At 37.7% G+C, this 27,558-nt stretch overlaps 1 protein-coding gene across 1 annotated transcript in view; it reads left to right on the plus strand.

Moving 5' to 3' along the window:
• LPP (LIM domain containing preferred translocation partner in lipoma) overlaps positions 1-27,558 on the plus strand; it is a 573,768-nt gene that overhangs the window by 192,197 nt on the left and 354,013 nt on the right. The window contains exon 4 of the mRNA XM_008580078.1: positions 26,742-26,854. Coding sequence (XP_008578300.1) covers positions 26,742-26,854 — 113 coding nt within the window. The remainder of the gene's footprint in view (positions 1-26,741; positions 26,855-27,558) is intronic.

Below are 27,558 nucleotides of genomic sequence, written 5' to 3' on the forward strand. Positions count from 1 at the left end.
TCCCTCCCTCCCTTCCTTCCTTCCTTCCTTTTTTTTAAAGTGTCCTTGTAACCTCTTGATTACTGGGGATGACATTTAACTGCTCTGTCTTTAGCTTCTGAAGTGACTGGTTTCATAATGCCAGCAAAAAGCTGCTGTGGGTTTTATTTTTATTTATTTCATTTATTTTTAAAAATAATCTAGCCCCACTCTACTTTTCTGACCTCATATTCCTGAGTTTCCTTACTTTTTCTGACTGATTAAAATACTGTGCTTATTCCAAAACTCATCGGTTTCTCTTTGGTGCGTTGCCCTCCTTGCTGTTCTCCAAGTCCAAGCTCAGCTTCTGCCTTCTTCAAAAACCCTTTGGTTGCTGAAGCTATGTTTTCAATATGGCAATGGGGTAAAGTTATCAGGAGTACAGATTGGACGATGATTGTTTTCAAGGCTCCTTTTGCCTTTTCTCCATTTCTTTTTTAGCCTTATGTCTTATTTCCAAGCTTTCTAGAAATGTTGCTTTTACTGTAGAACTGCTATTTCCCATTCTCATAGGTGTTTCCTAAAGAGCAAGTGCTGGTGACCACAGGGCTAGTGGAAGAGGAGATGGTTTTTCTCCCTTGGTAGTTGGCTTGATTAAGGACATTTTCTGAATCATAGGGGCTTCAGAAAGTCTGATGTGGTTGCTGTGGCCTGAGTGTTCTAACTCTTTTATTCTTTTGGGTAGAGAACCTTAGAAAGTCTTGAGGAAAAACCTTCGATAATCTATGCCATCAACCTTGGCTGTATCTTAGGGAGCTTTTATAAATACAGGTACCAAGGCCTCACCCTACATAGACTCTGATTTCATTGTTCTGCTGTGAGTATGCACAACAGTACTTTATAAAAGTTTCCAGGACTTTATAAAAGTATGGCCATAGAGTTGGGACAGCAACATGTGTGTCCTGGTTTACAATCAGTGCTGTTTCTACTGCAGTTACTAACATTTACTCTCATTTGTTTATGGCAGGCTTTCTACTCTGGTCCTGGGTACCAGAGAGAATTCCCAAGCCTAAATTACACAGAATGGCAGACTGGAGATTGTTCAGTGCTCAAACTATTCAGCATCACAAACAGCTGTTGACTCAAGATATAAGGGGAATCTGTGTAACTGGGTCTATGTAGAGTTCCAAGGAGAGGATCATAGGATTTAGCTTTTTAGGGCTCCATATTTCAAAATGTGCGATGTGTTCATCAGGGGTTTTTGTGGTATTTTGTAAAAAGATTGTACTTGTTGGCAGATGTCTTGGGTTCAAGTTATGGTTCTGTCTTTATGAGGTTTGGAAACTTGGACAGGCTCTGTTTTGAGTTTACTTTCACTTGTCTTTATAGTGGAGATACTATTCCCATTTCCCTGTTTCGTTAGAAGGGTGACTTGAGATGACTTATGTGAAAGGTGACACGTGATAGATACTCCATACATGTTAATCAATTTTGAAGTCTGGCAGATCTATCTAACATTTGCTACAGCAAATGAGATAGGACTAAATATGCGGCCAAGTCAAGGGTGATTTCTGTCAGTTTTGTCTAGGACATTCAGTAGGACTTGGATGTGGATAAATCTCACCTCCTGAAATTTGCATGGCATGTGGTACAGACTGGAGGAAATAAGTGAGCAGATATGACAAATGCTAGTCCTCCCCTCCAACATTTGTATCAAAAATGCATTTTGGACCGTTTTTAGTACAGATGCTCCTCCACTTGCTATGAGATTACATCCCAATAAACCCCAACATGGGCTGCATTTTGTAACAGCTAACAAAATTAAAGAAATAAAAAGTATAGCAGCTCCTGGCTTAGTAATTTTAAGTATAATATACATTTTTATGCAACAGATAAACTGTTCAAATAAACTTTTCCAAAAAAAAAAAAAAACTGCTATGGGGACATAGCAGTTTGCACCAACAGGGAGCTTATAGTTAAATAGATATAAAATGGTAATGCTGTAAGAGAGACAGGTTTCTCTCCGTGAGAATGCAATGCAATAAGAAAATAATCTGAATGAAGAAATTGGAGGAGATGACTTTTGTGCTGGACTTCAGCAGTTGGTTATTTCTGAATGGGACTTGGGACACGGGAGTCAGGATGAGGTTTGGTATGTGTAGGATATGGCTAAAGGCATGAACAAGTTTTATGATATTTCAAAGAAGCATTATATTTCTTTTGATCACTAATGGCAAAGCCAACATTGGCTTCTGGGTTTAAGAAGAAGGAAAGCACATTAAGCAAATAAGTAAGCTAAACAAAGGGAGCTGGGGTATTAGGAATACCTGTTGATCTATAAGAACAAGAGCTACACTCTAAGAGTCCAAGGAAGAGAAGTGCATGGAGTGACATGATAGCACCCCATATTTACTTTTAAGATTGCTATATAGAGGATGCTGGAGTCACTTAGTTCCTGAATCTTTTGAGAAGAGGGCAAGAGGTATCTAGCCAGAGCTGGAATTACTCCTTGCAGAAAGTTAGGTGGCTTTGGTAGTTGCATTAACTCTTTAGAAACTCTGGGAATACCGTTTGGCATCCAAAGCAGAGATTGATTAATGAGTCACAGATTTTTAAATCTGGAAGAGAAGCGATCTTTTGAAAACCATTAGAAAGAAGCATTCAGTTTTCTCTGGTAGTATTCAGAATGTACATGGGTGGTAGACTTGGGGTAGTGGAATCATCCCCAGAATTTGGTCCTGCTAAAAATTGGAGCAGGGTTTCTCAAAATGCACTGAAATCTTTATGTTGAGCCTATACTTTCCCAGAGATATGTGGCAAAGGAGCATTTATGTTATTTGAATAGTGTAAGAGGCAGGTGCCATGGCACCGAGATCTTTTCCTACTCTATAACCTCCCCTTTAGAAACTTATCATCTTGATGTACATTTAAATAACGCAATTTACAATAGTTTCTCGTACACAGGAAAAAAAAAAAAACATCTATGCCATCAACCTTGGCTGTATCTTAGGGAGCTTTTATAAATACAGGTACCAAGGCCTCACCCTACATAGACTCTGATTTCATTGTTCTGCTATAACGCAATTTACAATAGTTTCTCGTACACAGGAAAAAAAAAAAAAACTTGCTGAGATAAACTGACATTTAGGTACAGTTCTAATTCCAATTACATCATGTTTTTACAGAGAGGAAAAGCCATTAAAATGCGAGAATTTGTCTAGGTAGAGCTTCCTTACCGAATTTGGAATACTAGCTCTTCACAAGCTGGTGAAATGCTCCCACATTGTTTGGAATCACATTGTTTAAGTATCAGTTCTCCCAACACTGGCACTCCTCAGGGGTATGATTTGAAAATTAAAATCTGGGAAGTGTTCCATTTATCTTTTGAGGTCACTGGGTTGATGCTCTACAAATAATCATGTTATTATTAATGTTAGTACTGTGTAGCATATTGGTATTAAACTATAAGCTGATATATGGAGCAGCAGATATTGTATTTTTAGTTCATCTCCTTAGGCAAATGCAAATGTTGTACTTGCACAGTTACCTCAGGCATTCACAAGTTAGATTTCCAGTGCAAACAGTTCCCAGTAAATATGAACCAAGTGGTACTATTAGTTTTGTATCCACTAGGTGCTTTTTTTAAGCTTCTGAAGAGAGCATCGAAGGAGAACTTGGATATGGGGTACACTCTGTGTGTGTGTGTGTGTGTGTGTGTGTGTGTGTGTGTGTGTGTGTGTGTGAAGGATTCAGCAGGGATTTAAGACTCTTCCAACCCACATGAAACATTAAATATATTGGCTGAGAATAGCTCGAAGTTGGATTCTGAAGAGTTGTCTACTTTTCATTCTATAAAACGTGAAGAGAGCAGAGCATTTTAACTAAGAAACAAGGTGAACACAGCCAAGCTGCATTACATTTGTTAGCCTTAGGATAGTAGGGGGTTGCTTTTGTAACTTTTAAAAATATGTACTTTCCAATTTTTAAACAGTTCCTTACAGAAAATTTCAAACATATACAAAAGTAGTAAGAATACTATTGTGCACCTCCATGAATATCTTATCCAGCTTCAGCAAAAGTTGACTCATGCCAGTCTCATTTCATCTTTACATCTGTTTCTTTCCCTCACCCTGGACTGTTTTGAAGATAATCCTGGATATCATATCATTTAGTGGCTACTGTAAATTTTAATCTTTAATAGGTGTGATTTAAATATTCCTCTCAACTATAAATAACATGTTAGGAGAGGTATTTATTAATCTTGTGGCTTTTGCATGAAAGTAGGAGTGGCTACTGTTTACTGTTTTATGGAAGAAGAGATTAAAGAATGCAATCTTTTTTGTGTGCATCTGCCTGTTTCTCTATTTTCTGGAAGTAGGCTTGTCTTTGGGGCATGATGTGGGAGTGTCATTGGATAAGGGTCTGAACTCAAAGTGGCTTCTGTGGTTGGGAGAGACCTCAGGTTGGTCTGACTTTATTGTAGCTATCTAGTCAGAAAAACTAGATTAACATTAGTGACATTTTTGTACTGAAGCACAAACAACTGGCATTCTTAAATTATCTGGAATATCACTTAGTATTCTGTTTATAGCAGAGTTGTGGTATTAATTTTAAAAGTACTGTAAGTAAAGCTACTGAAATAAGCTTAGGATTATTACAGCCAATACTTCATTACAGTGATTTTTCCCCTTCTCTAAGTCTAGGGAGTGGGTCTTTGTGTACCCAGCATAGTAGGTGTTTGTTTTGGACCAGATTACCTATAGAATGGAGCCTGAGTCAAAAGTTTATGTGCTCAGTTGGAATGAAGAGACCCAGGGAAATAAGAGTGAGGACAAAGGAGAAGTGAGAAAAGGAAGAAGGAAGAACTATGTAAGTGGTACATTACCAAGTTGTCACACTTCCTAACAAGAGCAGTTGGTTGCTGGCTTTCACAGCACATCTCACAAAGGCCTCATGAACTAGTGTCTCAGAATAGTCGATTAAAAGGAAAGAGGGAGAAGAATTTATGCACTGGCTTCTGATTCTCATTACTCAGAGTACATACACGCTTCCTATTCAGCACCGACTCTTCTGGGAAGCTTGTTTTATTACTGATTCCATTTTTCAAAATAATTCTTTTAACGATCCTTTCACATTTTAAAATGAAACCTTTGGAAAAGAAAATTTTCAGAATCTATTGTCATAGGGACTTATCTAGTCCAAGGGATCCCCAAAAAGAAGAGATAGGGTTTTACAATATTCCACACCAAACCTAGTTCTGAACCTTAACATCTGATTATTATCAGTAAAATCAGATTAAAGGCATACTTATTTTCCTCTTAATGATATATGCTAATCGTTCATTTGGAATCCTTCATTTTGAGATCAAGAGAATGTCCTGGTTATATGTTCATGGTTTGTCTCAGGCAACGGTTTCTCATGTTTCTTTCTTACTTTCATGCATCTTTTTCTTGACATTGGAATGTCTATCTTCAAGGAAATACCGTTGATTAGATGGTTGATAATTTCATAGCAGCAGTTTGATGAAATCATTTCCTGCACATTGAATAAATTAGTAAATTATGTAAACATTTTAGCTTTAGTTTTATCTGCCTTTCGATAAAAATATTTGGAAAATAAATAATTGCCTCACTGATTTACAGACAACTTTCTGTTCATCAATACTAACACCAACTTTCCTTGGAAATGTCAACCTTCTTGAATTAGAATAATATACATAAACAAAGGGTGCACAGGTCTTAGACTTGCTGAGGTTGGAGTGCAGATATCAAGACTACCCAGAGGTCTTCTCACAAATTATCTGTGTGCTCTTCAGAATGGCACCTCTACTTTAGATTAATTTTTGTATATCCTGCACAAAAGAAATTGAACAAGATGCTTTCTGCTACTATACCACAATACCACAGAATAAGTAATTTATTAAAAAAAATATTTCTTATGGTCTGGAGGCTGGGAAGTCCAAGAGCATGGGGTGCGCATCTGGTGAGGGTCATCCCATGTTAGAAGGGCAGAAAGCGGAAGAGAGCACTTGAGACAGAAAGGAAATGGGGTCGAACCCACTTTTATAACAACCCCAGTGTTGCAATAACTAACCCACTCACATGATAATGGTATTAATACCATTCATGATGGCAGAGTCTTCATGACCTAATTACCTCTTAATGGCTTTACCTCCCAATACCATTACAGTGGCAATTAAATTTCAGCATTAGTATTGGTGGGGACATTCAAACCATAGCAATACTCTTTAAGTATTCTCTCTGCTTTAGCCTTTTAAAACTTTAAATGACTGATCATGGGATTAAACATTTCATCCAGGAGAGGGTGGGGCTTGAATACCAGGCTTTGTCTCTTGCGGAGAACTTGACCTCTTTCAGGGCCAGTTATTGTTGGAACAATGTTCTTAATCCTTCATTCCCATTATTAGCCCTGATTTTATTTCTAGTGTTGAGGAATAGCCTTCCAACTTCTTTATTTATGACTTATAAAGCAGGTTAACATTTTAGAAAACTGCATTCTTAGTTTCTGAAGCTATATGTATAGGTTTAATTCTTTACCTCTGAACTATTATTTTGAAAGAACATTGGTAAAGTGTTGAAACTTGGAACATGATTAAAATGATAAAGGGCCAGTTGGTCATTAGCAATATAGAGCAAAGTGTGTCCATTAATAGAGGGGAGTTAGCTTTGTGTCAAAGTTTGGTATTCAATTCTGGCTACTCCACTGTAGAAGAGCTACTGTTATGCAGAGAAGACAAGCCAAGATAGAGAGAGTGCTTCCACCATGTCTTATGAGGAACTGTTAAAGAAGTTGTAATGTGACTTTGAGAAGACAGTAACTAGGGGTGCCAGAATGAGACTTGGAGGACTCCAAAGGGTAGAAATAAATTAAAACATAGAACTTCCAGAGAGGCAGATTTCCATTAAGTACAGGAAAATTGTTTCTGACAAAGTGGTCCAAAGATAGAATGGGCTTCACTAGGAAGAGGTGAGCTTCTTCCCACTAGAGAATTGTTGAGCCTTAGCTTAGTGACCCCTGAGGATACCAAGATGTCCAAGTGCCAGTTTGTGGTTTAACTAGATGACCTTCCCTTCCAACCCAGAGACTTGTTGATTTTGCTGCTAGATATTACTTACTTCCATAGTCTTCTTAAAATAAAATTATACAGGTAACACAATTCATTTGATAAAAGAAAATATAAGCCATACTGTCATCACTGAATAATGAACATATCGTTACAGTTCCTTGAAGTATTTTTTAACCTTTTATAAAAATATAATATACATATAGAAAAATGCACATATCATAAATGTACAGTTCAAGGGTTTTTCCAAATTGAATACTTATGTGTAAAAAACATCCAGATCAAGAAACAGAACCTCACCAGTCTCCCAGACCACTCCACCTCCCACAGAAAGCCACCACTGTGATTTCTAACCATGTAGATTAGTTTTGCCTATTTTTGTACTTTATATAAAAGGAACCATTCACTATTATCAAGTATTTTTAAACCATGGTTTCATATTTTGAGTCATGTTTAAATAGTGGTATTCTTATTTTTGATAGATTTTTACTTATGCCTAGTTATCTAACATACAGTTATTATAGTCAGAATTTTAATGGCCATATAATTAATATACTAATATTTGAGATTTAGTTTTTCAGTTCTTCACTATTAAAGTCTTTGGGCATGTAGCTTCCTGCCCTCTCCACCCTCATTTCTTCACTTTTATCATCCCACCTAGCATTTCAGGTTAATTCCCATATATGGAATTATTAGATCAAGTGGTACAATGGATTTTTAATGGTTTGGATTCATTTTATAAAAATTTTTTCCTAAAGTTACCAAATTATACTTCCATTCGTAATGCATAATAGTGCCTATTTAAATATATGTTCATAAGTTTTAAAAAATATGCCAATTTTACGGGAATGTTTTTTCTTGAATTATTAAAGCTATGTTTTTTTCACATATTTGTAAACCAATTGTACCTTTGATATATATTGTCAGCCACTGTGCCATATTCTCTTTAAACATTAACTCTTTTACTTCTTTAACTTTTAAAGCAGATATTATTATTAATATTCTCATTTTTCAGATGGAAAAACTGAGAAACAGAGACATTAAGTAATATGCCCAATGTAGTGAAGCCAATTAGTACCATGTTTAGGGTTTACTCTAAATTCCATACTCTTCAGCCTGGTACTCTACTGTCTGTCACATATATATCCTTTTTTGCTGAATTGGTTTTTTAAAAAATTATTTCTGTATTGTTAGCATGTTTATCCAATTTATATGAGCTTCATATATATATTTATATATGTATTACCTTAATGGGTATTTATTTTTAATTCTGTTCCAGTGTGGAAGTGTACACAAGTTGGTTTTGATTAAAAAAAAACCAAAAAACTTTTAATCAAAGGTTAGGATCTAACCTGATTTTTTAAATGACTTCTCTCTTTTTCCAATGCCATTTAATAAGTGGTCTTACCATTACTCATTAATTTGTGGTGTCTCTTTTACTATATATTTAGTATGCATGCATACATATTTTATTCCATTAATGTCTGCCTATCCCTATGTAAACACCCCATCTCCCCCATTTTATTATAGATTTTCTTAGCCATCTTTGCAATATCTTTAAAGAAAGAGGACTTGAAAGAGTCCAGTTCTGCTTTAATTTTATTAAATGCTCTCTGCTGTGTCAGAGGACATGATCAGTGTGCTGTCTAGTCATGGCTAGGATAGGATCAGAGTGGAAACTGTACCAGATGCACAGCCCTTTCCTTTGTCTCCCTTTTGGTGAGAAGGAGAATAGTCATTTCACCAGCTTTTGTTAATTCCTTGTTCTGTACTAGGCTTACCTGAGGAATCTTTGCATCCTTCATGTGCTTTGGTCATTGTACCATCCTTTATGATGCATCTGTGGCAGAGCCAGCCCTGGCACCTGGGGTGCCAGAAAGAAGAAAACTATGTCCGAATCACAGATCCTCATTCCTAAGTGGGCTTGCCAAAGTATCAGATTTGGAGTTTTGATACAAAGTAAAGCATGATTCTTTTGCCCAAAGGTATTACTTTACTTAAATAAATGGGAATGTGTTCATGTCTCTAGCTTTTAATGTAAAATGTTTAATAAGGTAGTGTGTTTTACTGAAATCTTGACAAACACAAGGAGGTTGGATTTTATGCTTTATAGCAGAATGTTCTTTGGGGGGCAGAGTGGAATGAAGCATCTTAAATATAATATGACTAAATCTGTAAGGTCTGATATGGTGGCTATTAGCCTATGTGGCTATTTGAATTTGAATATAAATCTAAATTATTTAAAATACAAAAAGTTAATCTGTAGGCCACTAGCCACATTTCAAATGCTCAATAGTCACACATGGCAAATATTGGGATAATATAGAGGATTTGTAAAATTTCAGGAAGTTCCTTTATACAGTGTTGGTGTAAATGATTCAAAAATGGAAGATCTAGGAAAAAGTAAAAGTAAATATTAAGGTGTACTTTATTAGTTTCTGGAAATTTTGGTGCAAAACTTCTTTAAAATATTGATGATGAATGAAACTTTGAGATGTCATGGTTTCAAATGATTTTATAGACATTAATCAATAGAACAACAAGGTAGATACATTATTGGTTACAAAGATAGGTCAATGCTTATTATTTATAACTGAAAGGATTAAGAGGCACTCCACAGCCCAGCACTTGAAATACCAGAGAAACAAAGGCTGCAGGTGTTTGAGTGAGTTGTTGGAAGTTCTTCTGTTTCTGGAAATATTTGGCCCTCTCCCATTTGTACCCCTGTTTGTTTGGGATGTACTGCCTTTCTCAGTCCTTTACAGGTTTGGGAAGCTTAGGGTGAGAATCTTTGAATCTCACACACTTGTTTAATTTCACACCCAGTCTGATGCTGAAAAAATCTTACTATGAAAAGAAAAGGAAACCCAACAAACTACAACCCACATGGATGCCATGATCTTTTATTGAATTAGGATAATATGGAAACAGAAGACATGGTGTGATATGTGCCAGAGATTTATTTATTATTTTATGAAAGTACCTGACTGAAATTTGAATAAGGGTAGAACCAGGCGTATGTCTTGTCCTTTAGCAACAGATAAAAATGAAACCTAATTGAATTCTATTTCTGGAGTACTCTGCTTTCATTTAATTCCTTTGGCACCCAGTATCTTGTGTTTGGTTTGTTACTAAGATGAGGGGGTGGGGGTTAGTATGAGAAATTCCATAATGAATAAGTTGGAACCATTTGGTGTTATGTCCAAGAAAGCTCACATGTCCTGGTTAAGGCTCTGTGAAGTGATCGGGCCCTCTTAAGTGGTGGCCCCAAGATTGGGTTTAATCCTGTGGTGTGACCACTTTCACAAGTCTTTTCAAGAGCCTAAGTACCATACAATGCTTTCACAAAAGCCTTCATTCCAAAGAATGTATATGTCGGCTCATGTCAAGAGTTCTTAGCATAGAACAATGTGCCTAAAGCTGTAATCTAATAAACAAACAGATAATCTAGTTCAGTTTTGTCTAAGTAATATAATGTCTCTATCAAACTATTTCCTGTACCTTTTGCTCTATTCAGAAAGAAAGGGTTCTGCGTGGGAATATATGTGTCTTTTCTCTTAACAGGAGGCCCTGTAGCTCATGTGACTGGTTGTCCTTAGTTGTTTACGGTGGGAATTTTCCGTCTTGGTAATTTGGTATTTCACTTTTTTTTTTTTTTTTAATTATAAAGGGTGGAAATGTGTACACCTTAACTTAAGAAATATTGTTGCATCATCTCCATCTCTGTTAACAAGGGCCTGGTCAGACAGTTCTTACTTGTTTTCAAGACTTTCCACCAAACCTTTACATACCCATGAAGTCAAAGGGAATAGGCTATTTCCTTAAAGTAGGTTTAGGGATCCCTGAGGTAGGATTTGCAAGGGTTCAAATACTAGGTAGTCCCCTTTAGACCTCCTGGTGAGCTATCATTTGTCCTGTGGAGAACCATGACTCAGAATGGGTAGAAAATCACTTTTTATGAATTTCTGGATATTAAAAGTCTCATTTTCATTGTGGCAGTGAGATGTAGGAGTCAAGGTCAGCCATTTGTACTGTCCACATTCAAGTTGCCTTTTGCCTGATCTTGCCTAGAAAATTGTACGTAATCCTCTTGGTAAGCACCTACATACAGTTAGGATTACTGCCCAGTCATGGCATCTGGGGGCCTTTTCTAACTATACCCTTTAAAGAGAAGCCTGAGTCTCTTGTTGCCCTAAATTGGTCCTTGCACTTTGAGTGATGGAATCATAAACCATCCATGCTGAAAGAGCCTTTAAAGGCCATTAAGTGGGTTCCTTCAATTTATAAAGCTTGGATCTCCTTTATAATATTCATGTCAAGTGGTCTTTTTGCTTCTACTTGAATAATTCCAGTTATTTGTTACTCTTACATTCTTGAACCAGGTAGTTTCTATTTAGTTTTCACTGTTAAGCCTCAGGATTTGTAAATGCAGTTACACTCTATTGATAAACCTTTGTTAATGTGTTACTGTCAAACTTTATATTTTTCCTTAAAAAACTTGTAATTTTTCTTTCTATATTATAATAACATTAGAGGCTCAGTCTTTTAGTCTCAGTTATATTTTTGTCTGAAGAGCTAAATACACTTGAAATAAAATAGTTCCTGTCATCTCAGGTACATGCTGTGTATAGCATCACCTTTTTGCTAGATTACAACATTCATTTTTCTCAGTGTGATAGATTTTTTTTTCACCCACCTTTTTAAGACATTGCCATGTAGACCATCACAGAAACCCTGTACTAACATTTTTCATTCTATTTGTAAGGTTCAGTTCCGGTGGGTGTGACCCTGGGCACACTCTTAATCTCTCTGAAGCTTAGTGTCCTTATCCATAAAATGGAGCCAAGGAAGCAGTCCCACAGGGAGAGTATGTAACTAGCTTAGCAAAATTCTAACTAAGATTTGCTTCCTGATATTTCTCAACCTAACGTCTAATAGGGTATTTTCTTAAATGTGGTAGCAAGATAATAGTTACAAAAGGAAAAGAACAATGTGTGGGAACAAAATAGAACTATTTTAAGTGATATGATTAAATTTTTAGAAATGTGCTGAAATATGAAGAAATTCTTGGAAAATTATGTGATAATATGCACCATAAATCCTACACTTATTCCTGTACCGATTATTTCTCCTTTGGGTATTACAGTGCTGTGTGCAGACTCTTCTCCTTTATGGTACTTTGTGGTAGGCAGATTAATGGCCCCCAAAGATGTCTAATCTCTGGAACATGCAAATATGTTAGAATATGTGGCAGAGGGGAATCAATGATGCAGTTGGAATTAAGGCTGCTAATCAGCTAACCTAAGATAGGGAGACTACCCTGGAGTATATGGGTGGGCTCAGTGTTATTGGAAGTTTCCTTAGAAGTGGAAGAGGGAGACAGAAGAGGTCTTTGAAGTGATGTGAGAAAAAACTCAACTTGCCTTTGCTGGCTTTGAAGGTGGAGGAAGGGCACCGCAAGCCCAGGATTGAGGGCAGCCTTTAGACACTGGGAAAATGCAAAGAATGGATTCTTTGTAGAAATTCCAGAAAGAAATGCAACCCTGCTGACATCTTGATTTTAGTCCACTGATACCCATGACAGAGTTCTGATTTATAGAACTGTAAGAAAATAAAGTTGTGTTGTTTAAAACAATGAAGTTTGTGGTAATTTGTTCTAATAACAAGAAAACTAATACACACTTAAAAATATTATGTTGAAAGTTATCTGTTTATATGTCTGCTTTCCCTTCTAGACAATGAATTCCTCAATGGCAGCAATGTTGTCTTAAACAGATTATATTAACACAGTCCCACATTAAGGGAGCATTAAATGTCCTGTCTGACACTAGAGAGAACTACTATTTCCTGAGTGCTATACACCATATGCATATGCATTGCCCTAGGTTTTTTGCTTTGAAAATTTTACTTACTCCCTGGGAGCATTTTTTAATTGTACTGAATCTTAATTTTCCCATCTGTAAAATGAGTTTGTGGATCAGGTTTGGGAAAGTTTTCTGTAATTCCAGTAAACATTTTAGGCTTTTTAGGCCTCGTAGAGTTTGTCACCAGTACTCACTTCTGCCACTGGAATGTAAAAGCAGTCATAGACAAGTAAATGAAGGACATGGCTGTTTTCCAATAAAACTTTATTTACAAAAACGGGAAGTGTGCTGGATTTGGCCATTTGGCCTTTGTTTTCTGATCCCTGGAATAGTGAGCCTCCTTGTTCTTTTCCGATTTCCTTCTAATCTGATTGTTCTGTGAGTTTATAAAGTTGTAACATTAGTGTCACTTAAGCCAGGGAATTGCCAGTAGGACTTGGAGAGGTAACTCAAGTGATGGGATGGGTCCGTTTATGAGAAGAAGCATAATATTGCAGGCTCAAGTGCCAGGAAGGGAACTGCCACCATGTCCTTGGCAAATGGGCCTGAGACAAATGCTCTAGGGATGAGACATAAGGAGATCCTTGAATGCCAAAGCTGAGCTCACTGAACTTGAAACTCAGAGAACTGGAACTATTGTTGGAGGAAGAAAAGGGAGCAATAAATCCATTGCACTCTGGTATGAAAGACCTTCCGAGGCAGCCGGCCAAATGAAGCAGGAGGAGGGAACAAGTTCCCCACGCAGCTAAATTATGACCAGCTCTGCTAAAATAACAAGGTGCCTGAACTTCTGCCCAGAAGACGTCACCAAATTGCAATTGGGGACTGTCTGTCATCACATGATCTCCTAGTGTGAGGAGTAGAAGAAAGCAGAGTGAATGAAATACAAGGAATGACATTTTTCTTGGAGTGCCTCCCTAGAGACAAAACTTGATTTTTCAAGAGAACCTCTTACTTTTTGTACTATCTATTCTAATTCAAGAAACATAAGTTCTAGGATGATGAGTACCCAATAGATTTTGGAGGTCTTTTGAACTTTGCATTGATATGGGACTTAACCACTGTAGATGTGGGGCTATGGGTTTATAGATCAAAGTGGGCATAAAAGAGCCCATCCACAACTAAGCAAAGGGCACTGGGATATGTTTGTTAGTCTGATTGTCTGGTGGTGGTGGTGGTGGTGGTGGTGGTGGTTTTGTCTTGGCTATATCACTGGATTTTGAGGACAGAACTGCCCTCTTTGGTATGTTACAATAGCTTGTTTACATCTTCCAAACTGTTCAAGAACAGTTTGTCCATTAAAAAAAAAAAAGTGACCTAGTAATACTCCCAGACCCAGGGAAATGTCAGGTTAATCAGTTGCGGAAGGACTTGATGTGCCAAGTCAGTGCCGCCTCTGGGCTCTGCATGAGATTCCTTTCCAAGATTTCTAAACATTCCGGGAGAACACAATATTTGTTTATTTGGCTGCTAGGACTTCATTTTGCTATTGTTTTAGTTATGCTCTGATGCTTCTCTCTCTCTCTCTCTCTGTTTGTCTTTACCCCTAACTCTTTGGAACCACGGTGTGCTGAGAGCCATGTTAAGAGTATATATAGCATATACTCAGTAAATATTAATTACATTTTGTGTTTGAGTTTCTAAATATTTCTGAAGAAAGTTTTATGGTTAAGTCACATTGAGAATCATCTCACAATAAAAATAATTTATGTTAATGTAGGATGTTATAGTTTTAAAAGTATTTTTACATTTATCTACCTTGGTCTGCACAACCCTGAGCAGTATAAAGGGCAAGTAAAAAAAAAATGAGACTCAGAAGTTTCATGATTTTCTCAAGTTCATTACCAGCTAGTAAATGGTCAGGTATAACTAGAAGTGATATATTTTAATACCACAGGGCTGTTTCTTTTATATATCTAAGTCACCTAACTGTAGCACTGATCAAGGGAAGAGGGTATTCCTTTTGTAGAGATCATCCGCATGGAGATGGTCACTTGAGTCTCTCTTTCAGTCTTTCAATCTCTCTTTCATTCTCTGTGTGTGTGTGTCACACTCATGCATGTACATGCACAAATATAGCACACACATGCACATTTTGAGATTGATAGCTGCTCAGTTTCTCAGGTTCTTTCTTTAAAGGCTGATTCATTTGGCCAGGATTTAACTTGTTGTAGTTGTCAAGAATTTATGCATATACCCATTTAGCAAATATTTTTCCAACTCTTCTCCCTCTCAACTCCATGAGGCACTGGAAGAACTGCTGTTGGGAGAGAATGATAAATCATACATGTCTGCCCTCAAGGGGCACACAGGGTAGAGAGGTAAAGGGCCAATACATTTTCTGCAAGTCACACTGTGATGAGTGCTCTAGAAGTACTTTAGAGGCTAGAAGGGAGAAGATGCCTTTGGGGGCAGCCAAGGACAGCTGTGTAGGATTGGCAGGTGACCTGGGCCTCCAGGAATAGCTTGGGTTCAGATATGAAGAAATGGTGGAGGAGGAAGTCCTGATGGAGAAGAAGGTGTGAGCATATTTTTGGGATCTGGGAAGCAAGGGGAGGCAGTCCGGCAGATCCCTGGGTATATGGCTTAGTAAATGTGAGTATTCTGAAACGTAAAACTTCCAGAGCTGCTGTTTGCAGCAGTAATCTCAAAAGATGCATACTCAGCAGAGCATTCCAGGGGGTGTGTGGTGAACAGAGCTTGTCACATATCTCTCCATTTCCTCATAGGAAGCCCATCCAGTTATAGGATTCCTCCTGTCCAGAATGAGGTTCTGTTAAATCTTGGGAAGCCCCAAGCAGGGCCTTTACCAAGCTTTCAATAGTCCTAAACCATAATTCTCTAAAACTCCAGCATAATTGCCATGAAATCAGTTGGCCATTATGTGAAGGTTTATTTCTGGGTTCCCTGTTCTATTCCATTGGTCTGTTTGTCTGTCCTTATGCCAGTACCACACTCTTTATATTTCTGTAGCTTTGAAATAAATTGTGAAATCAGGAAGTGAGATTCCTCCTACTTTGTCTTTTTCAAAATAGTTTAGGCTTTTTGTGGGCAGAGGGGCAGTGGAAGTTTTTAACATGGCTACAGTATATAAGATGTGTTGGAAAGGACCAGATTAGGGAGAATGGAGACCATTTAGGCCATTTCTGTAGTCTAGATATGAAGTAACTATGCATTAAGTATTCTGGTGGCAGTGGAGAAGGAGAACAGTAAATGAATTGAGAAAATTGGGATAATTTAATATATCTTGCCTGCATTTACAGTAAGTGGTTGGGACAAAAAAAAAGGGGGGGTGGTTGCAGCCTTTGTGTTTGGGAGCATTGTGATGGAGTAAATAGAAAAATAGAAGACACAAGAGGTCAACAGGTCAGTGGGATAACATATCTGCATCCAATTTTAAGCACTGGTTTGGCTGGCAAGGCTCAGCCAGCAATCAAAACGCAGATGTGGAGTCAGGGAGCACCATGATTGTTCTGGGTCTAATGTTGCTTATAATTGTACATTCATTTAGATTTGCTTTTTTAATGTAATGCATTTATGGTTACCATGGTGGCAGGAGCCAAACTGAAGCAAATGGTTAGGGACAGTGGCAAAAATGAAGATCTGGTTAAAGGCAGTTTCATGAAGCTTCTCTGCCTTGCCTTAGCTAAGAGTAAACAGAGTGCTAGATGGCTGTTGACATGTGTTTTATTTTGAAGTGACTGTTATTACTAGGGTCTGAAATCCTTAGCCTTGATCTCTTGGAGCCTAATGTTCCTGTTCTCCAGCTGAGAGAGCCTAATTCACCATCTTGTGTTGTAAACACTCACTCATTTTAACTGATTATACCTCCAATGATTCTCAAATCACTAAAATTACTAATTGCTATTCCTTACACATCAAAGAGTGAATCCTGAATAATTAACCCCAAATAAAATTAGATGAATTGGCCCTTTTAATTAGAGTCCCTGCTGCTGTTTGTTCTGAGCTTCCTTTTCTTACTGTTAAGAGACTTTTAGAATGATTAAAACTGTTTAAGACTTAAACAGCCAGTGACCTTTTAATACAATATAAATCCATGAAAGCAATATTTCAGCTAGCAGGTGGTGAAGTAAATTTTTGGAGCAAGTACCTGTCAGTTCCAGTATTCCTTTAGAAAAAAAAATACATGCCAAAAAACAGCCACCTTGAAATGAAATGAATGTCTCTATTTGATTTTTTAAAGCATTTATGCATTTGCTAAGCTTTAGTCCTGATGAAATAAATGGCAGGGTTGAAGGAGAATGAGTAATGGTTGGCATCATTTTACATAAATAGTAACAAGAATTTCTCAGTGAGAAGAATTTGAAGTCATTTGTGCATAAAAGACGAAGACTGGAGAAGTCGCAGAAGGCCCCTAGGCTCATGTAGCCATTCTTGTCCTGGAAGATTCTCTTGAAGCAGGGGAATGGGCCCCAACATTGGGGAAGAGGAAGTTTCATGGGATTTCATTGCTGCTGACCACCGAGCGAGGATTACCAGCCTATCCATGCTGCATTCAGCCTGGATTGTGTTGAAGTTATTTTATGTGTTCCTGCTCATCTCTTCCAAGTCTCTTAAATAGTAAGAATCTCTTCTCTTCTTTGTCATCTTCTGAAGTTGTAGGGGTAAAGCAGGTTTTCTTATCATTCCCAAGAGGTCCCTGTTTTTACACCACAGTGCATGGCACTAAATTTGCCATGTACTGTGGTGTATGAGTTTGTTGCTGTTGCTTATAACAAAATACCTGGAACTGGGTGATTTATAAGAAAATGAAATTTTTTTGCTTATAGTTTCAGAGGCTGGGAAGTCCAAAGTCGAGGGAACATATCTGGTGAGTCTTCTTTGGTGGTGGCTTTACAGCAATGCAGGGGTCTCAGATGGCAGAAATGGTGGAGCAGAGAGAGAGCAGCATCTCACATAGTCTCCTCTTAAAGCCCTCAGAACCACACCCCTTACCACCATTATTAGTACATTCACTACCACATGGTACTAAAATCTAATCACGTCTTCTAGGCTCCACCTTTCAATTATCATAATAGGATTTTCCACTCTCTTAACATTCACATTGGTGATCAAGCTACTAATACCTAAAACTTGGGGGACACAGTCCATATCATGTGGTAAATGTGTTCTCAGCTAACAAGTTAGGAGATTTGGGGTCACAGTAGGTTTCTTGGTGTGGTTCTACACTATTTGGCTGTTTCTCTTTACCACACTGGTGAAAAATTCTCCATCTTATAAAATAAAGTTATGGATAGTTCATTGGCTTTTGCTCCTTACAATTTAAAACATAAATTTTGACTTTTCATTCTGAAATAATTTCAGACTTTACAGAAACATTGATAAATAATATAAAGTATTCTCATTTAGCCTTCATTCAGTTTCCCCAAATGTTGACATCTTATGTAACCACAGTAGAGTCACAAACCAGGTAGTTTACACTGACACAATATTACTTCCTCGTATATAGACCTTGTTCACATTTCATCAATTGACCTACTAAGATCCCTTTTCTTGTTTAGGAACCCATTGAGAATCACATGTTTCATTTAGTTGCCATGTCTCCTTAGTCATCTTTAATCTTCGATAGGTGTTCAGTCTTGCTTTGTTTTTCATGGAGATCAGTGACTCTAATTAACCAGGGTGATACGTCAAAATCACCCAGGAGTTTTACAAGATGCTTGTGTCTGGGGCCCAACTGTAAAGATTCTGATGTAAGAATTCTAGCGTGGGGTCTGGGTATACATGGTAAAAGAAAGTGCCCTATGAGGTTTTGATGCACACCCACAGTTAAAAATCAGATCTGTTTCAACACCTCAAGCACTAGCATTTTGAAATTATGTCCATATGACATCTTCCCTTCCCTTCCCTCATTTTCTTTGCTTCTTCTCCATTCCCATCTCTCCTTTAAGGGATGAGATTTGATTCTTCAAAATTGCTGGAGGACTTGAAGGACTTTCCACATATCCTATGTATGGGATATAGACACTTTTAGTACCTTTTGACAGATCTTTTATCATGGAAGAAAGATCAAGTACAGTACAGAGGGTTGCCGTTTGTCTGGAGGCTATGGTGCCCCCATAACCAGGTGGTAACTTAGGGATGAGGACTCAGTTCCTGTACTTTGAAGACATGCTCCTAGTAAGATAAACTGTAAACAAACAAAAACCCCTTAACCAGATGCCTACTTTAAGACTGTGATTAACTGTCTAACTATTAGCATCATGAAGGATCTATGACCCACCTGGTGGCCCCCAAAGGGGCCGTGTTGACCATGGGAAAAGTACATGTGTTCGTTTTGTCTGAGTTCAATCAGTTCAGTTTCAGTGTTTGTAGATTTATACTGTTAATAATTAGTAATATTACTGCTGTTTACTGAGCATCTCCTAGGTGTTCTATATGCTATATGTAAAACAGAGAGCCTGACCTCAAGGAGCTCCTAGTCAACTAGGGCAAACCGATGTGCAATGAAAATAACAAAGAGCAGAATAAGTGCTGTACTGGAGCTGAGTCAGGAAGGAACAGTGCATTGGCACTGGAGATAAGGATGGTCCATTTTATAGCCAGATACAGCAGTGGTAGAATAAGTTAGATGACCTATTTAAAGTGCTTTTATTGGGAAATCATACTCCTTCAGGCTCCATGACCATCTTTGGAAGGAAGGTAGATTTTTGGCCTCAGTGGTCATCACCCTGTGATCATCCGTCTCTAAGAGGAAGGTTTTGGAATATTTTGTCAGCATGCTGATATTTGCCAGCTTCTTTTCTCAGTGGCAAATTAAGATTTTTTTGTTTTCTTGTGATGTTCCTTCATTCTCTGTCCACAACATGAATTTTTAATTTTTATTTCATTTTTAAATTGAGAGTATTTTACTTTTTAGTATTGGAGCTGAAGGTATCTCAATAGCTGGTAGAAGATTGGTGCATTAAGCTCAACTCATTGCCCTATTTATTTTGAACACATCTTTGGAAGTCAAAATATATGATGTGGTTTGTTTACATAGTAATTACTTTGTTTTTATAAGACAAATGACACTTGGTGTATTCAAAAGTACTATTTAGTTCTAGTCCATTTGCAGAACCAGGCTGTCCTCTTAATATCATAACATTTGAAATCCATTCAAGGTTTTCAACTGAGAAGCTGAATTTGATATGTGACAAATGGAAACCGCTGTGTGGTAGAGAAACATGATTACATGCCATACACTAAGGTGTTCCACCTTTGTACAGAATATTTATTTATAATTGGACAAGAGTACTGTTGAACTCAGTGAAGTCCCAGAGATTCCATAATTAGCTAAATATGGAGTGAAACTGTCCAATTTAAAATCAGGGAGACATCATCTACTTTAAAGATGATAATTCTTCTTGCTTTTAATTTGAGAACCTCAAAGAGCATTTCAAGCTAAGTTATTTAGAAAAATGACAGAGACATTACATTTTGGCTAGGGTAAATATAATGATGCATTGAAATTAAATGCTGGGTTTTGGTAGATTCTGCAATTCATTTCAAAGTATTTTCCATTCGATTTTTAAAAAAATGCATGCCTGGAATTCACATTTATTGTATAATAAAGCAAAAGGAGAGAGAATAAAAAACAGTACTTATCATCTCCTGAGCTATAGACAACCTCTGCTAACACACAGGTTTATATGAAAGTGGGACATATTATAAGCACTGTTCAGTAGCCTACTTTTCCCCTAACATGGTAATATAACAGAAACAGTTTTTCATGTCTTTCCCCAGATATTTCGTGCTCACTCCTTCACTAGATTTAAGTCTTTACCCAATACCACCTTGGTGAGGTATTTCTCAACTTTTTTATTTAAAACTGCAGCATCTCACCACTACCTTAGTGGTCGCATCCCCCTTCCTTGCTCTGCATTTCTTCATAGTAGTCATTGCCATTTGAAATTTAGTATGTTTTATTTATTTATTTTTTAAGCATCCTTCTCTTCCTGCTATGGTATAAGTTCCACGGGGATGGCATTTATTTTTTATTTTATTTATTTGTTTGTTTGTCTCCCCACTCCCCTGCCCCAGGGTCTAGAATAATGCCTGACACATAGAAAGCACTCAATTAATAAATACGTGTCAGATATAGATCAGCATAGTCAGTTTGATGACTACACCGTTTTCCAGTGTGTGATTGACTGCAACTTATTTTTCAACCAATACCACATTGATGAACATTCTGATTTTTTTCCATTTTATTGCATTGTGATGAAGATTTCTGAACTTGCTTCTCTACACACTCTTCAGTTACTTTTTTGGTAGGATAATTTATTAAAAGTGGTGTTGATGACTTAAAGTTTATACTTTCAAGGGTTTTGATGCCTATTGTCAAATTTTCTTGAGAAAAGTTTTATTTATTAACACTTCTCATACTAGTGGTATATGAGTGCTGGTTTCCCTATACCATTATCAGTACTGTGCTTCATCACTGTTTCTAATCTTAGTCTTTCCTTTTAAATGACATTGTATGTTAGAAAATTAAGTACTTATCAAAATCAACAATTTGTTTTTGAGTTAAAGGGGTGAAAAAAAGTAAGAAAAATAGAAAGTTTAATTTTTCTAATGTATAATTATACAGAATAAGATCTAAAGATGCCTAGCATGAGAACTAAAAAGATTACTTTGTCAAGATTTCATATCTTCTCATTTACAGAGGATGTGTCATTTGAGCGGGGGGAGGTTGTTGCTATTTTGATGATGGTGAGGACAGGGAACCAGGAATGCCCAAGCCTTGCCCTGATAATTATCACTTCTCTCAGAGCATTCTCTAAGGAGCTGCACATTCAAGGAACAGGTGAAAATGGAAATTGAGGCACAGCTTCATTAATAGCTGCATGAGTGCTGATGTCCCTCCAGGACAGAGTCCGTGGTCCCACTGAGATGATGCATAGGCTTTGGCTCTAGGAAGAAGCAGGCTTTTTATCCCACCTACTCCTCACACCACTGTATCTTAGGAGCCAGCATGCCTAGTGAGCTGCATCCCCTGAAGGACTTGGCTTGACATCCTGATCTTCATCTTTAGAGTCAAGGAGAATGCTCCAGACAATAGCTGGTGTTTCCTGGGAGCCAGATGCTGCATAGGTCTGAAGCAGGAAGTAGAAGAGAGACATGCCCTAGATGCTGTTTTCTAAAACTGAGATCCTTACAGTAATAGCTTGATTGGTCAAATTAGCAACCCCTCCTTTGTCAGAGAAAAGAGCAGAAGTGGGATGGGAAAAGAGCATGAAAGGTCCTCATCTGTGTAGAAAGAACACGTTGAGTAAATCAAGGAAATTCTTTTTATGCTTTTAGTTATAACCAACGGATAATAAATAGGTTGAGAAAGCTGAGAAGGGATGCATTAAATGGGACTTATCCTCTGTTGTTCTCTTGGCCTCTGCTGTATTCCAGCATTTCCTGGTGGTTTTAAAACTGATGGTTTTTAAAACTTTACTCAGCTGAACATTTGGAGATGATACACTTGTAGGTACTGAAAAATTTTTTTTTCTGTGTGTGTGTGTGTATGTGTAATTTAAAAAGTATAAATGAGTAAAATAATGACAGATTCCTCAGTTGCAAAGGATGAAGATCTGTTTCAGGCTCTGTATTTCACTAGTTATATAACTTTGAATAAACCATTTTACATGGAATTTGAGGCATAAATGTATTTTGTATGTGGGTAGGCTTTGGATGGTAAAGGAAGAAGTGTGGAGTGAACCAGGTTTGTAGGCATATGTCTGGCCACTTCGCCTCTTCTCAAACTGATGTTTCTACCTTAGATTTGATATACCACTGCCAATCACTTATATATATATATATATATTTTATTTTATTTATTTTTTATTATTTATTTATTTATTTTTACTTGCCTGTTTGATTTATTCAATGCCCTGGTAAGTCACAGGGTCTGGGAGTTGCATTGGGATGACCCCAGCAAGGCAGAGAAGACAGGGCACGCACTAATGTGAAGGTCTACAGCTTAGGATTTCTACCTGGAAGGTACTGCAGCTCATTCATCCAGGTGTTTTTGTCCAGGATGGTAACCACCTAAGTGTCTAAAGTGGATATACTTTCATCATTTCATTGTTTTAAAAAATCTACCAGAATGGAAAGGACCTCCTCTCCCCCAACTCACATATACACACATTTTGTTCTTTCCTTTTTCCCATCTTCCTTAAACATGGGGATTCTTCTTTCTCTCTAAAGCTGAGCTTATTCTCACTAACAGTTAGAAACACTTTCCCTTGTTTACTTGTCTGCTAAAATGGTGAGCTAGAAGTCGGAATTCTCATAACTTACTATCATTTTTTTTTTTTTTTTTTTTGTCTTTTGTCTTTTTTCCGTGTCCGGCAATGGATCGCCACCCTCAGTGTTGCCCCCGTACCGGACCGGGACCGGCTACGGGATCGCAACCCTCGGTGTTGCTCCCGCACCTCACTCAGCCAGTGAGCGGGAACCGGTCTGTATGTGGGATCCGAACCCTCGGGCGGGAGCGCCGCCACGCTTCCCAAGCGGCGCACTATCCAGTGAGCCACCGGGCCGGCCCCAGAACTTACTATCATTTAAGACAGTTATTAAGAGTTTTTTATTACACCTATCCCAATCAGTTTATGCTTCCCTCCAAAGGATCTGTTTTCTCTCCCTTTATCCTGTTTGTATCTGTTTCCTAGACATTTACTAATTTCTCAACATCTTTTAAAAATGTGAGCTCCACTCTAAAGAATGCAGTAAGAAGCCTTTGATGGTTGAGCTTCAAGAACTGAAAACTTTGGTCTGACTTAATAATTGATCTAAATAAGGCAGATAATTAGTATGAGGTTATCACTAGGGCTTTTAAAAATCTGCCTAATCTTTTCTAGCATATGCAGTCTCTGTTGTTTTCATGTTTTACATTCCATTTTCCTTTTCTGTTCCTTTTCACCCTACCATGATTATCATCAACCTGTGCCTCACTATATTTAAGTTCTATTAGAGAAATAGAGTAAAGGGGGATATAGTTGGAAGGGACCTCAGAGACAGGCAGTTGTAACTTTTTATTCTAAGATTAATCTGCTGTGAAGTTTTGGGCTGTTCAGGTGGCTTTTGTGGGCTTCTGTTTGTGCCTTTCGAATATGATCTCCAAGATTTTGGTTCAGTTCTGATACTGTCTGATGCTCTGATATATCCCTATGACATAACAGAATCTGATGAAGTGTAAAAGTGTGCTCAGAAATCCTTTTAAAGTGGATGTGAAGAAGACAAAGGTACACATAGACATTTTTGCCTGAAAATTAGGCTGTGAACTAGAATATGGTAGTCATGTATTCAGTAACCTAGACCTCTTTTACCTCATCACTTAACCTATTGTGAGCATTCTTCTAATACATTATGACTTTTAAAAGCAGAAGAGAACTTGGTGACAGTTCTTTTTACCTAACAGGTATTGAATATTTTTTCATGGAGTCTGTTGCCAAATGTGGGTCAGATGAGAGTTTCTTTATCCTGGCTGCATGTTAGAGTAACTTGGGCTTTAAAAGGGTACTGGCGCCTGACTCTACCTCCCCACTCCCTTTCCTCCATCGCCAAGATTCTGATTGAAGTGATGTGAGATGGAGTTTGGGCATCAGCATTTTTTGATAAGCTTCCTTGGTGATTCTCATATGTAGCCAATGTCTAGAAGCACTGGAGCACTGAGTGAAGTTAATAAAGGTTTATGAGACTTATGACTCTAATAAAGATATGGACAAAATATGTCTATAGATTTATGTACCCAGTAGAGTAAGAAAAGTAGAAGATTTTCTATATGATATAAAATACATTATTGAACCTTTCTAATCCTGTGGGTGTAAAGTAGGAATGATATGTTACTTTGCTTAATGCAATGGTTCTCAAAGTGTCATCCCAGACACAATAGCATCAGAATCACTTGAACACTTAATACACATGCAAATTATTGGGACCCTCCCTAGATCTATTGAATCAGAATCTCTAGGGAGTGGGACCCAGTAATCTGTATTTTAGCAGGACTTTCCAGAGATCCTGATGAATTCTAAAGTTTGGGAACCATCAGCATGGAGGGTTGCTGTATGTGTGAGAGGTAGCGTATGAAAATCTTAGCACATTGCCTGGTGCACAGTGAGATTCCAGGAAGCAGAGTTCTCTAGAGATAGTATGCTTGACTGCTTGGTAGTCTAAATTTGGCTGGGGGTTAGACTTGATAGATGTTAGCTACTTTTTAAATTCTAAGACTGTCATTTATAAGGCAAATGGAGGCCAACTGAATCATTTTGAAGGTGTATCAGAACAACCAAAACAATCCACCATCCTCCCACTGTACCCATCCTTCCATTCTTAGACTCTTCTTTTTCTGAAGACTTAAGTTGTGATGTGTTGATACTATCTAAAAGCAACTTATTTAATAATAGAGAATGCTGTGTTGAATAGCTGAAATGCAAGGAAAAGCTACTTATCCATAAATAGAGGAGAATATTTCTCTAGTACATCAAAAGCATTATTTTTAAAAGGAAAAGAAGTAGAGAAAATGTTAGAAAGTGGAAGTTTCTGTTTTCCCAGCAGAATTTTTTGCAAAGACTATTTAAAAAGATTCCATACCATGAAGCATATAGCTCTTGGATATATGTACGTACTTCAGATCTTAGAGATTGGATGTTTTCTTTCAATAACTTTAGCCTCAGTGTGCTGTTCTTGTTGGCCAGAGATACTGGGTTTCTTGGTATCCCGAAGCCTCATTACTTCCCTCCTGGATTGTATATGGGTTTCAAAATTAGATGTTTCTTATTCCACTTTCTCTTAATCTGTCTTGCACATACTTTTAGATTAGTTTTTTAAAAATCATATTGTGACCAACTGTTTCTTTCTTAGAAATCTTTGGTAGTTACCTATTGCATGCATGATAAAATTGAAATCCTTTGTTAGATGTGAAACATACTTAAAAGCGTATTTTCATCACCTTTCTTAGTTTTATAACCCACTAGTATTATTTTTTATTATTATTATTTTTTTTGTCTTTTTTTTTTTTTTTTTTTACTGGCAATGGATCGCAACCCTCAGTGTCGCGCCCGTACCGGACCGGCAACGGGATCGCAACCCTCGGTGTTGCCCCCGCTCCTCGCTCAGCCAGTGAGCGGCCGGTCTGTATGTGGGATCCGAACCCTCGGCGGGAGCGCCGCCGCGCTTCCCAAGCGGCGCACTGTAGCAGTGTGCCACCAGGCCAGCCCCACTAGTATTATTTTTCATACCCGTGTTTTTGCCGTGTTATGATTTGCTCTTTATTCTCCATGCCCTGAATTTTTTGACCTCTGTGCCTATGTTTCCCCATCTTTCTTCCTACAGTGGACTTGCTCGCTACGTCATAATGTTCGGCATTATGGTCCTGTAAAGCTTTCTGTGTTCCTCCACCTGAACATAAGCCTTACTTTATCTTAATTTCTAGATGTTTGTTTGTACGCCTTCATAAATTGCATCTTGCATTATCCTTACTTGTGTACACATTTTTTCCTCTTCTATTTGATTGAAAATTTATTGAGGGTAAGTACCAAGTCTTGTACAATTCAGTAACTCCATCCCCCACCCCATTCCCTGCTCTTGTTAAACGTACGCAGGCTCTCTAGACTAGCTTTAATACCACTTCTAAATATCAGATCTAGTCCTCTTTATTCTTCTGAAATTTAAGGCTACTAATTAAACCGAGGAGAACTAGGGTAGGGAATAATTGCTATATAAAGCAAAAATTACGTGTCAAAGCCATTGCAAAGGAGTAAAATGCCAGCAAATATATCTTTTTAAAGAGTACTATAAAATTGCTTACCAATTAACTTCATGTATCTATTTCCTTTCTGTAGGTGATTTTCTTCCACCGCCACCTCCACCTCTAGATGATCCCGGTGTCCTCCCATCTGGCTCTGGAAACTTTCCTCCTCCACCACCCCTTGATGAAGGTGCTTTCAAAGCACAGGTAAAAGCTGTGGTTGAAGTCATGTTAATAAGCCATGCTAGAAAGCTCATGAATTCAGTGACTGTTTCTGTGATGGATAAACATTTATCCAGAGCCTATAGAGAGCTTTACACCTTACAAAGCGCTGCAGTACTTTAATGCAAAATGCCCAACTCACGCTTGTCAGAGTCCTGCTGGCTTATACTCTGAAGCCCTGGAAATCCTTTTACCTACTAATTTTATTTCAAAACCCAAATCCATTTTTTAGGAATGCCATTTGAGAAGTCCACATTTTCTTGTTATCCTGGGGCACACAGCCACACCTTTTTATTGCCTTTTTTCCCTCTATCCACAAACACTTCATTCTAAATGATACGGCTGACATTTTAAGGCTCTGGTTGGTTACCATGGGTCCTAATTGGTCGGTAACATCTTTCTAGCAAAAGCAAAAATCCTTAGAGTTTTCTCTTCTGGGTAAGTTCAAGGATGCAAATTAAAAGTATGTATCGATTATATAGAATTATTGTGTTCCAGAGAGCACTGATTGCAAAGTAGCTCAGGTCTGGAATCAGAAGTGACATTAAAAGTAGTTCTCAGTCTATGATCATAGGTGACTGGTGACCAGCTGCCACCATTTAGTCTGAAGATATCATTTGTGTTAGGAAGAAAAAGTAATAAATTCATACAATTTTTGTTGTGTTTTTAGGTCTGATCATTTTAATGTA

This window comes from Galeopterus variegatus, unplaced genomic scaffold (assembly GCF_000696425.1).
Source record: "Galeopterus variegatus unplaced genomic scaffold, G_variegatus-3.0.2 Scaffold83, whole genome shotgun sequence".
NCBI lineage: Eukaryota > Metazoa > Chordata > Mammalia > Dermoptera > Cynocephalidae > Galeopterus > Galeopterus variegatus.